Source organism: Lagenorhynchus albirostris, chromosome 3 (genome assembly GCF_949774975.1).
Source record: "Lagenorhynchus albirostris chromosome 3, mLagAlb1.1, whole genome shotgun sequence".
NCBI lineage: Eukaryota > Metazoa > Chordata > Mammalia > Artiodactyla > Delphinidae > Lagenorhynchus > Lagenorhynchus albirostris.
In genome coordinates, this window is record NC_083097.1 from 6,408,998 (window position 1) to 6,422,005 (window position 13,008).

Consider the following 13,008-nt stretch of genomic DNA (forward strand, 5'->3'; position numbering starts at 1 on the left):
CTGTTGTAGACTTGACTTTTCTTCTTCAGATCCCATATCTGAGTATGTCCTGACCGAGTAAAAATTGCCAGGCTTCAGCAGAAAGTCGCAGCCAACGGGCACCGATTAGACCACATGTGGAAACTTCCAATGGCACTTTGAGGCTCTCACGGATGACTCGTGCCTTTATTCTCTTAATGCTACATTTTAATTTTTTTTATTGAAGTATAGCTGATTTACAATGTTGTGTTAATTTCTGCTTTATAGCAAAGTGATTCAGTTATACATATATATATATTCTTTTTCATATTCTTTTCCATTATGATTTATCACAGGATATTGAATATAGTTCCCTGCGCTATGCCCTAGGACCTTGTTGTTTATCCCTTCTGTATATACTAGTTTGCATCTGCTGACCCCAAACTCCCACTCCATCCCTCCCCCCACCTTGGCAACCACAAGTCTGTTCTCTATGTCTGTGTCTGTTTCTTTTTCATAGATAAGTTCATTTGTGTCATAGTTTAGATTCCACATATAAGTGATATCATATGATATTTGTCTTTCTCTGTCTGACTTACTTCACTTAGTATGATAATCTCTAGTTGCATCCATGTTGCTGCAAATGGCATTATTTCATTTTTCTTTACGGCTGAATAATATTCCATTGTGTATCTGTACCACATCTTCTTTATCCATTCATCTGTCGATGGACATTTAGGTTGCTTCCATGTCTTGGCTGTTGAGCATAGTGCTGTGATAGGGGTGCATGTATCTTTTTGAATTATAGTTTTCTCTGGGTGTATGCCCAGGAGTGGGATTGCTGGATCATATAGTAACTCTATTTTTAGTTTTCTGAGGAGCCTCCATACTGTTTTCCATAGTGGCTGCACCAATTTATCTTAATGCTACATTTTATAGAATGTATCCCAGCATGTAGCATTCGATTGTATGTCACTGAATTGTTGCTTACAGATTTTGCTAATTGTTCCAGTGAATTAGCGTTAGCTTCCTGACTCTGTGATGACAGGGACCACAGTTCATATTTCTCCCTCTCCTTTGGCTGCAAATGCTGTCCAGTAATTGTATCTTCAAATTCTCCTTACTAACTGACCCTTACTAAGGGCCTAGATTGAAATTTCAAAACTTACTAACACATCAGTCATTTAAATGAAAGGAGTTAAATCAATTATTTACTGCTTAATAATTTCTTTCTTCCATGAATTGTTTGTGCAAAAAAAAATGATTTTGATACTCTCCTTTCCATTTTCTGAATAATCGTCTAAAGTAGCATAGATTCTTCCCATTTTGTTTGTGTCACATATTCCAGGCCCTGAAATTGGTCATTTAATATGTATATTTTAAAATTTTTCTACCAATTTTTAAAAACTCCATTAGCTCTGGTGATAAAGGAAACTTCCTTTCTTTCTCCCTTTGATATTAGGCTTTGATCCTTTTTCCCATCTCATCATTTCAATTTCCTGGGACGCTCACAGCTCTGTGTACAGAGAGTAGGGTCATCTGGTGTTCCTTTAAGCCATGACAGCTAACCGGAGTCCATAGCAATGTCCCCACAGACTCAGGAAGAGAGGATGGCATAAGCTTCGTCCCATATCCACGGGGTCCTGGCCTTCATGTTAGGCATTATTGTGAACCCCCGGGAGGACTGGACACCATCTTTTCTATTTCAGTTATGTGAAAAATGAGGGATGGGATTCATGATGAGGGTTTATTGGCTGTGACCTCACTGTGGGCAGTTTGGAACCCCGTTCTTTAGAGAATGATTCAAACTACCTGTGTGGTCTGGCTCTTCCTCCTTGGATGGATGGTATTAGCACACACATGGTCCATCGGCCCCTGGAGGGAGGACGAGCCTCCAAACCATCCCCATGCTGCATTCATAAGGCACTTTAACAACTTACAGGAAACATGCATCTTCATAGGAAAGGAAAGTATAGCTGGCAAATCATCTTGTTAAGAAAATCTCTCTATCCAATATTTCTGGGTTGAACAGCTCACCGTCCTTGGCCCCCCTAACAGCAATAAGGTCATCAACCTGAATTTCATTTAAGTAAGTCTGCACATGATATCTTATTTTCAGAAGAAGCAAATCATTAGAAACCCAAAATGGCAAAAAAGAACATTTCCTCAACCTTCAACGATTCTGAAAAAGCACACGGTAGACTTTTCAAAATCTAGGTCAGACTTAGTCAGTAGGCTACTATTGTTCCAATAATAAGTCCTCAGAAAGAGGATTATGATGGGCTTTGCCAAGGAAGCCCCTCATGCTCATGTACTGTCTGTACAGAAACGACATTATTAACTCATGAGTTTAGGGGTCCCAGAGGAGCCTGCAGACATCCTGGCTTCCCTCTTAATAGATTGGAAGGAACATTGGGAAAGCCGTTTGTGGATGTGCATGATGTCTGCATCATTACTCTCAAACCTCATCATAGATGACGCCTGAGGTTGACAGTGGATGTGAAGGAGCATCCACAGGCACTGATGCAGGAGGTAAAAAGTGATATAGCTCTTCCTAATGGCCATTTATAACAGTCATCCAAAAGCATAGAAGTAGACATAGTTTGCACCCTGCAATACTGACTTTAATGGCCGTTTATAACAGTCATCAAGAAGCATAGAAACAGACATAGTTTTCACCCTGCAATACTAACTTTAATGGCCATTTATAGTAGTCATCAAAAAGCATAGAGGGCTTCCCTGGTGGCAGAGTGGTTGAGAATCTGCCTGCTAATGCAGGGGACACGGGTTCGAGCCCTGGTCTGGGAGGATCCCACATGCCGCGGAGCAACTAGGCCCGTGAGCCACAACTACTGAGCCTGAGCGTCTGGAGCCTGTGCTCCACAACACGAGAGGCCGCGATAGTGAGAGGCCTGCGCACCGCGATGAAGAGTGGCCCCCTCTTGCCACAACTAGAGAAAGCCCTCACACAGAAATGAAGACACAACACAGCAAAAATAAATTAATTAATTTATAAACTCCTACCCCCAACATCTTAAAAAAAAGCCTAGAAACAGACATAGTTTTCACCCTGCAATACTAACTTTAGAAAGTAATTTTAAAGGTGCAAAGATTTAGCTACCAGGGTGTTCGTCGAAAGGTTTATGTAACAATAACAACAAAGAAAGGAAAAGAAAGCAAACAACCTAAAAGTTAGAATAAATTTAACTGTTTAAACAAATTTTGTTATGAACATACAATAAGATTTATCCAGCCGCTACAAAGGATGTTGTAGAAAACTATTTAATGACATAGAAATATATACTTATAAGCTATTAAGTGAGAAGTATCATTTAAAAACATTCCAAACAATCCATTCCCAATTTTCTAAAATAATAATACCAATAACAAGTAGCACACACACCAAAAATAAAAGCTGGAAAGATATGCAAAACAAGTAATCATGGGTCAAGTTGGATGTTGGATTATAGGAGATGCTTACTTTTTATACGTGTCCTTTGTATATTTCCTAATTTTTAACATCAGGTGTATTATTTCCATAGCAGAAGAGAAAGTCATTTAAAAATGTCCAACAGAATCAACCAGAAAGAATCTTTGCCATGTAGGCAGTTCACACTATATCAGGCATGTATATCATTTCATCCACAAAACTATCCTGTGAGTTAGATATTGGAATAACTGTTTTCCAGGTGAGGAAACTGAAACCAAAAGATACTTAAGTAAGTTGCCAAAGAGGACAGTGGCTGCTCCCTTGGTGTCAAAATGCAGGTTGATTTCATTGATTAATATATGAAAAGTATTAATAACTATATGAACCAGTTTTAACTTAGTTACCTAATATTAAGTAATAGTAATATATTTAAATAATATGAACAAATAATACTTAATAAAAATATTAACTAATAATTATATTAACTATTAAAACTATATAAAAATAAGGTTCTTAGTAATAGTGTCCTAATAGAACTCAGCTCAGGAGCCTACAGCCAGAGCTCTTGACATCCAGTGACCTCCCTGTAGGGCTACCTTATGTAGGAGAGGCAGCTGATCTTCAGAGCTCCCAGCCTGGCCTTCTTCCGTTATTCTTCCTTATTCACACATTCCCTCTGTCGCTACCTTCAGGGTCCCAACCTACCTTTAATGAATTCCCACATCACCTTGCACATGGCCTCCAAGCCTTCTAGAAAGGCTTATTTAATAGAAAATGGACTAAAAGGCTACTTCCCATAACATATGCATTTTAGTAACCCTAACCCTAACCCTAACCCTGAAATGTGAAAACGTTTTAAAAGCCTAAGAATGAATTTTAAAATGTGAAATCATAGACATATTTTATAGGCATTGGCACATATTTCAAACTAGGGGTGTTTCAGAAAACTTTTAGAATCCTACTGCCCCCAGTCCCCTGAAATGCACATGCACACATTGACACACACACACACACACACACACACACACACACACACACACTCACTCACTCACTCACTCACTCATGTAAAGAGCTCATTATTCTGCTTCTCATTCACTTAGGCTGAACTGTTGATAACATTCATTCTAATAATGATTTTCAGCAGAATTTTAGCAGCAGAATCATTTTTAAAATCAAATTTTAGGGTGGGGTGGAGGGATAGATTGGGAGTTTGGGACTGACGTGTACACACTGCTGTATTTAAAATAGCTGACCAACAAGGACCTACTGGACTGCACAGGGAACGCTGCTCAATATTCTGTAATAACCTAAATGGGAAAAGAATTTGAAAAAGAATAGATATATGTATAAGTGAATCACTTTGCTGCACACCTGAAACTAACACAACATTGTTAATCAACTATACTCCAATATAAAATAATTTTTTTTTAAAAAAGAAGAAAAATAGAATAAGAAGTCTTACAAAGAGCTCCAGTTTAGAACAATAATAGCAGAATTTATATGGCTTCCCATGGGCCAGGCACTGCTCTGTGCACTTGACTTTTATTATCTTCTTTAATCTTCACAAGAATGCGTCAAGGTGGGCTTTATCGTCCTCCTTACCTTGGGTCACCTGTGCAGGGGACAGGCATGCCTTTATTTGTACCAGCGAGCTGCTTTATGAGTCGAAGGGCGAGACGCTGAGTGGGAACCTCGCCCGCTGCGCATTCCCAAGGCGATTTCGTGGCTTTTACGGAGCAGTTGTGTAAGACAGTGACTGCTGACTAAAGAGCTGGTTAAAAACCAGGGATTCTCAGACTCTTGGTGGGATTGGATACTTGTGAAAAATCTAATAGTGGATGAGCCCCAAAATGAACTAAAGAAAGAAGACATACAAAGTGCAAGCCCGTGTTTTATTCGATTCACCAGAAAGAAGCCTGTCCTGTCAGGTTGCTGTGCACATGCCCACAGGAATGCAGGGACCCCCAGACAGTTTGCGGGGCTCCCTGGGCTGCTTTCAGAAGCTGTCCCAGCACCGATGCCCGCTGAATCACTGAGCCTCACACCTGCCCTCTGAGGGCAATACTTAGTCATTAAGTATTTAAGTAATTAAGTAATTAATTTAAGTCATTAAGGTAATAATGCAAAGTCCCCTATACGTGAGGGCTGGTTTCAAAGCACAGGCTATCTCTCCCTCACCCTCCACTTTAGGGAGACTGAGTCGGTGGTGCCCATCCACTCTCTCCCAGACGTCTTGATTCTGTCCTTCCTCTCCGCCAGCAAGATGGTCCCATCAGGACACATTTCCTCTCCTCTTTTCCTCTTCCTATTCTCTGTCGTGGGGTTATCAGTGGTCAGAATAGTAGAGAACTGACCTCAGGAAATTGTGGCCAAAGAAGTTGCACTTACAAACTCTCAGCATTCCCTAAGCCGCCACCACCCATCATGCTCCTTGCCTAGGGATGCTTTACTTCCCGAGGACTGACCCAATGCTTGTCGGACCCAAGGGAGTTAATTGCTGGCCTTCCTCTGAAGCTGAGATGCCAGGTCACAGTCCTCACTGGTGAGGATCTGCATTGATCCCTGTGTGGGTGCCTCTCACAGGGAAGAAGGTGCCTGCTAGGACCACCGCAGCTCATCTTCCGACTTTCCTTTCTCCCCCAAGAACAGGACTGATGCACTAATATTAGTAGCCCTCCCCATGGCTGACTGTAGATGACCTTAGCTGGGGAAATAAAAGGAAGGGCTAGAGGGCTTCCCTGGTGGCGCAGTGGTTGAGAGTCCGCCTGCCGATGCAGGGGACACGGGTTCGTGCCCCGGCCCGGGAAGATCCCACGTGCCACGGAGTGGCTGGGCCCGTGAGCCATGGCCGCTGGGCCTGCACGTCTGGAGCCTGTGCTCCACAGCGGGAGAGGCTGCAACAGTGAGAGGCCCGCGTACCGCAAAAAAAAAAAAAAAAAAAAAAGGAAGAGCTAGAATGACAAAAATAAGTAGTTTATACATGGCTTATCCCATATAATATAACTAAAATGGAATAGCTTACACACTGAGCTGTTTTTTAAAGGCAGGATTTATCAAACATCAGTGGGATCTATGTTTTATTAAAATGATTAAACTTTACCGACTGCTGCTTCTGCTGCAGACACGCCGAGATAGTAGCTAACCCTTGTTATTAAAACCCCATTATCCAGCAAACAAATGCTTTGTGAGAATGACAACTGTTTCCACTTAGCGGGCACCTCCTGGCCTGCAGGGCCGTGGACTCCAAGCTTTATGTGCTCTTCTCAGTGACCTAGAAGGAGGACATTATTACCCTCATTTTACAGATGAGGACACTGTGACACATGCATGTTAGGGCACTGGCCTAAAGTAAATCCACTAACGAGTGATTGGAGCAAAACTGAATCCAGGGCTATCCTGTCTTAACGATGTCCATTGTGGTAAATGGAAAAGTGCTAACACAGGGCAGGCCTACCAGCTGCTTCCCATGGACCACAAAAGATGGACCGTGCCGGCCTGCTTCCTCACACTGGGGTCTTTGATGTCTTTGGTGCCTGTCCACTTCCAGGGCAGTCATGACTCACCCAGGTCAAAGCTTTTAGGGTTTTTTGTTGTTTTTGTTTTGTTTTGATTTTCAGTTTCAAAATTTACTATCAAACGGCAGTACCCAAGACAATGTGGAACTAGCATAAGTAAAAACATATAGACCAATGGAACAGGATTAATAGTTCAGAAGTAAACCTTCACATTTATGGCCACTTGATTTTCAACCAATGTTAAATCTTGCTGTTTCTCCTTTTCTTTTTTTTTTTTAACTTTATACGGTGCTACAGTTTATTTTCAATCATATTCTTGTTGCTGATGTTGAAGACTCACCACTGGATTCCTCTCATGTCCTCCAGTTTTCTTAATTGATTTTTTATCTGGGATAAAGACCCATTAGTAGTCTGGTGAAGCCTGTGAACCCTTAGGATGTTGTGGGTTTTTTAAGTTTATTGGAGTATAGCTGATTTACAGTGTTGTGTTAGTTTCAGGAGTACAGCAAAGGGATTCAGTTATACATATACATATATTCATTCTTTTTAGATTCTTTTTTCATATAGGTTATCACAGAATATTGGGTAGAGTTCCCTGTGCTCTACAGTAGGTCCTTGTTGGTTATCTATCTTATATAGAGTTCAAAGCTTTTAGTTTTTTTAAATCCTTTCTGTTCTAGGTAATCCCTCTGACACACAACTGCTTTTTAAATAAAACGTCTAGGCTTTCTTATACCTTTAATAGAACTACCTGTAATGATTTGTATCCTCTTAATGAATTCAATCATTGAAAGCCCACAAAAGATTCTGTGTACTGTCATTTTGTTTTAATCTGTAAATGGGTAGGGAGCCATACTGTTTTCATTTTCAAGAAGCAAAGGATATTGGCTAATAATGACATAGCTTCAATATAGATTTCTAAAAATTATTTCTGAAGAGTATTTGGCCATATGCACGATTATTTTTTTAAACATGCTACGCTGGGTGAGCAAGCCATGTCATGAGTAATTCTTTTCTAAATGCAGTGTGTTTAGTCATGTATCACCGAATCAAAGAGCAGACAAATGCATCTGCTTTCACAGGCAGTCTGGGAGTTGACCAAGTGAGCTTGATGGGGGTCCCCAATTTTAATTCTCATGTTGGCATTCCTCAGAAGAGATCCCAAGTATTCACCTGACGTATTTCCCTGTTCCAGTACTTTATATACAGCTGCATCCTGGGATTGATATCCTGTTCGGTTTTCCTGCGCGTGAATTATGAGCTAAAGATGCTGATCATGATGGTGGCATTGGTGGGCTACAACACCATCCTTCTCCACACTCACGCCCACCTCCTGGATGACTACAGCCAGGTCTTATTTGAGAGGTAACCTGCTTCCTCTTCCTTCTCTTTAGTTCTTTCATGGGATGTTGGTAACATAAGTATGCGTGGAGTAAATGCAAATTAGCAATAGCACTGTCATTGGGAATCACTGTGTGAGTGTTTCTTTGAAATGATGATTCAGGAAGAGAATGTGTGTTTTTTATTACAGATTACACAGAATAGGTATTATCACATATGATCAGCAGATATGAAATGGTTTAGAGAGAGGATTTGTGTTATAATCTGTACTATATCGATAAGAATATCTTTTCTTTCACGTTCAGCTTTATTGATATTTTGGACTGAAGGATTTTCAGGGCGTTGTCCTGTGCATTAAAGGTTATTGAGCAGCATCCCTGGCCTCTACCCACTAGATGCCACAAAATCCACCCCCCCCACAAGTCATGACAATTGAAAATGCCTCCGGACACTGAGGAATGTGCCCTGCAGGGCAGTGCGGCCCCCAGGTCACAACAACTGAATCCATATACACAAAAGTACAGGGACAGTGAGTGGTTCCATTCACAAGTTATAGTGACTGGAAGTATAACTTGTTGGAGATAAGATCAAATTTCTTATTGGAGATTTCCTAAAACATCCTGGTGTGGACGGAATCCTTCTGGTTGTGTTTACTCTGCCAGCCTTAGGACTAGATGCTTCAAGAATGATTCTCCCAGGTCCACTCCCTTGGACTTATGAAACGTTTCCTGTTATCAAATTACTTCTATAAGCTAATCATAAATATGTATTCCCTGCTTGAAAAAGAAGTTTTCATCATGATATTCTCCATCTCACATCTTAACAGCAAAAACACATTTTGTATCAAGTGTCAGGTTTATTTCTGGACACACCAGACTTCAAGTTTTTCTATGAATGCTTTGCATAATCCCCCATAATATTTCTATACTTCTTTTAACATAAAATAAATGCCTTAAATACTTGCATAGATTTTTTTTCCAATCTTTATTGGAGTATAATTGCTTTACGATGGTGTGCTAGTTTCTGCTTTATAACAAAGTGAATCAGTTATACATATACATATGTCCCCATATCTCTTCCCTCTTGCGTCTCCCTCCCTCCCACCCTCCCTATCCCACCCCTCTAGGTGGTCACAAAGCACCGAGCTGATCTCCCTGTGCTATGCGGCTGCTTCCCACTAGCTATCTATTTTATGTTTGGTAGTGTGTATATGTCCATGCCACTCTCTCACTTTGTCCCAGCTTACCTTTCCCCCTCCCCATATCCTCAAGTCCATTCTCTAGTAGGTCTGTGTCTTTATTCCTGTCTTACCCCTAGGTTCTTCATGACATTTTTTTTTTCTTAAATTCCATATATATGTGTTAGCATATGGCATTTGTCTTTCTCTTTCTGACTTACTTCACTCTGTATGACAGACTCTAAGTCTATCCACCTCATTACAAATAGCTCAATTTTGTTTCTTTTTATGGCTGAGTAATATTCCATTGTATGTATGTGCCACATCTTCTTTGTCCATTCATCTGATGATGGACACTTAGGTTGTTTCCATCTCCGGGCTATTGTAAATAGAGCTGCAATGAACATTTTGGTACATGACTCTTTTGGAATTATGGTTTTCTCAGGGTATATGCCCAGTAGTGGGATTGCTGGGTCATATGGTAGTTCTATTTGTAGTTTTTTAAGGAACCTCCATACTGTTCTCCATAGGGGCTGTACCAATTCACATTCCCACCAGCAGTGCAAGAGTGTTCCCTTTTCTCCACACCCTCTCCAGCATTTATTGTTTCTAGATTTTTTTGATGATGGCCATTCTGACTGGTGTGAGATGATATCTCATTGTAGTTTTGATTTTCATTTCTCTAATGATTAATGATGTTGATCATTCTTTCATGCTCAGACACATCAAACACGTGCATAGATTTGTTGCTCCGGAAAGATGGTTTGTGTTGGCCGCTTCACCGATAGAGGCCCAGTGTCAGGAACGTGGGCATCTCACTGTGTAAATGTTTCTTCCCAATAAGAATGCTTTTAGAAACACAACTGCACCACATTCTCCTCACCAAATTTAATTTTCGTCATCCTCCACGCCATGAAACCCTAACAATCTGTAGTCAGGATGAGGATAGTGGAGTTGCAAAAATACAGAATTGTATTAAGGAAATTATCTGATTCCTTAGCCAAGATAAAAATGAAATTGAAGTTAATTTTCCAATAACTTCTCAAAATTGCCAACCAAACACACTTTAACATTTCCCTACCATATCCAGAGAGCCCGTATTGAATCCCTAAGGAAATGTAGCATCACCGATCTTGACACACAGCTGAGAACACTACTCAGTTTCCCTTTATTAAATTTAAAGCTCTTGCACACGCTACACATCCGAAGCAAAAGTAGAAATTAGATTAGCAAGTTTCTGATGGGGAGGGAAATACTTTGGGGATCTGAGGGAAACAGGCCACCTCTTATTAGAACCCCAGCAGCAGGGAAGTAGCTATTTGGTTAAAGAAAAGGAGTTTTACTTTCAGAGCCCTTTTGTTTCATTCAAGGTCTTTTGTGTGTGTTCTCTTGGCTTTGTCTTTATAATCACCTTAAAGCTAAGTAGGGCTCACGGGACAAGCCTCAGGCACCTGCCTTCACTGCCAACGGTAAGCCAGCATCCTCTCTAGGATGGGTGCAACTGCCGTACCATGTTTAAGCCCTGCAAACTTCCGCAGAAATATTAACAGGAATTAATTTCCTTTTGTATTGAAATGTAAATTCAGTGAACTTTACTCTTAAGTGGGAAGTCTTAACTCTCTCCTAATTAAGGAACTTTTGCATATATTGATCTGCTATACATACTTATAGTTTTTTGTTCTTAAAGAGATAGCATTATGTCCTTCAAATATTATTAATGACTCCTTGACTAATCACAGAAAGAATAAGCAACGCTTTTGGTTACCTTCCTTATCATTCTATCTATTTCCCGTTTCATTATTAATAGGACAGTTCCCAGAATGTAAGCAGAAAAAAAGGAAAGGAAATTAAACATAATTATAGGAATTTTACGAAGGAGTTTGACTAAGGTTTCTGCGTGAGCTGCCACAATACTCCCGGAAGCATTCCTCTGCCAGAAGATGACTATTACTGACATAATAGCATAATACCTCAAAATTAACAAGTGTTCTCTAATAGCAGTTTAAAACGAACACCAAAGGAGAGACCTTTGAGTGGCAGCTTGGAATCCCCTCTGATTTCCCCAACCTCGGTGTGTGTATGATTTAACCATGTGACTTGTGTCAGTGCTAAAACCCATTGAGGTCAATGTTTCCTTTCCCTTTTCTGAGATTCAAGATATTCCACCATGAAAGAACTGATAAAGGTTTTTTCCCCCTATATCTGGTTTGTTATTGCTGACACAACCCTTTCAGATATGAAACTAGGATCCTTAAAAAAAAAAAGCTAGTCTGAGATGTTGCTTTGAGAATGTACATCCCTCGGTCCCAAAGCCATAGATGCCCTTCAAGGAAAATGCTGGCTTAACACAAGGCCAGGCAGCACCTCCTTTCCTGATCGAGTTGGTCTGTGCCGTTGAAGTCACACGCTTGGTGCCATCCCTTTTCCGACCTGTTTTTGGTCACTGTTGATGCCGAAAACTCGGCCTCTGTGCACTGGTGTCAAATCAAATCTCGGAGACAGAGTTTTAAGTGAAGTAGAAAAGAATAGCTTTATCGCTTTGCCAGGCAGAGGGGGACACACCGGGCTCCTGTGTGTCCCAACCGGGGATGATTTGGGGAGGAGCTTTATAGCAATAGTTCAAGGGCTGGGTTGCTAATAAGGATCAGGGGCGTGCAGGGTCTGCAGTCCTTTAATCTGGCCTCAGGTGGTCTCCTGATGAGGTTCTCTGGTTCCTGTGATCTGCCCTCAGGTGGTCTCCTCCCTTGTCTCTGCATCCCCTCCCTTCCTGGATTAGCAACTGTTCGAATCTGCCCTTTGGAGCTCAGGGAAGTTCATAGAGGCTGGAGTCTATTCCCTACAAACAAGAAATGGGGGACAAAGAAAAGCTTCCGTGCCCAGGAGCCCCACAGGGTCCTGCTTGGTTTCAGCATCTCTGTTTACAGGGGACTGCTGGGCCATCTTCTGAATACACAGTTTGGACTGTGTTGTTGTCCTATATGTGAGTTCACCATGTTTCAGGGGCCTTTTCCAAGCCAAATTTGACATTGATCACAGACAAGCCAACAGGGAGTTTTTTGCCAGCAGAGTCAGCAAAGAAAACAAAAGTATGCACTAGAAAGACTCCAGATCAATGAATAATTCAGAAAAGGATACGAATCTGTAAGATTCATGAGTGCGGAAAGCCAACTTTACAGGAGAAAAAAATAGTCCACTTGAGAGGGTGTGCCATTAAAAATCCATACGAATGGAGGCCAGCAAGGTCCCTGTACTTCACCTGCCATCATGTAACTGTGATCTATCACCTCTTGGTGGAGAAAGCTCAGAAGTGTCTGATATTTAGGAGGTCCAGGAAAATCCATGTACTGATTCTTTGGCATTTACAACAGTCTTCCATATCATCTGTGAGTACAAGATGCTTTGCTGAATCAATCAATCAACGATCCCGATTCCGGTCCATGACACCAACTCCCAAAGCCCTCAGCCAGCGCCACTGAGGATGCTTTACAGGTGATGGTGATGGTGATCGTGATGAACCATTGATATTGCTGGAAGCTGTTTTTGTTTCAAGGACACATTCCCTTCCCTTGACAAAGGCTCGTTACAGA

The 13,008-nt window shown here is 41.1% G+C and overlaps 1 protein-coding gene across 1 annotated transcript in view; it reads left to right on the plus strand.

Annotated features, from left to right (window-relative positions):
• Nucleotides 1-13,008, plus strand: part of ADCY2 (adenylate cyclase 2) — a 434,114-nt gene that overhangs the window by 371,265 nt on the left and 49,841 nt on the right. The window contains exon 18 of the mRNA XM_060146855.1: nt 8,099-8,268. Coding sequence (XP_060002838.1) covers nt 8,099-8,268 — 170 coding nt within the window. The remainder of the gene's footprint in view (nt 1-8,098; nt 8,269-13,008) is intronic.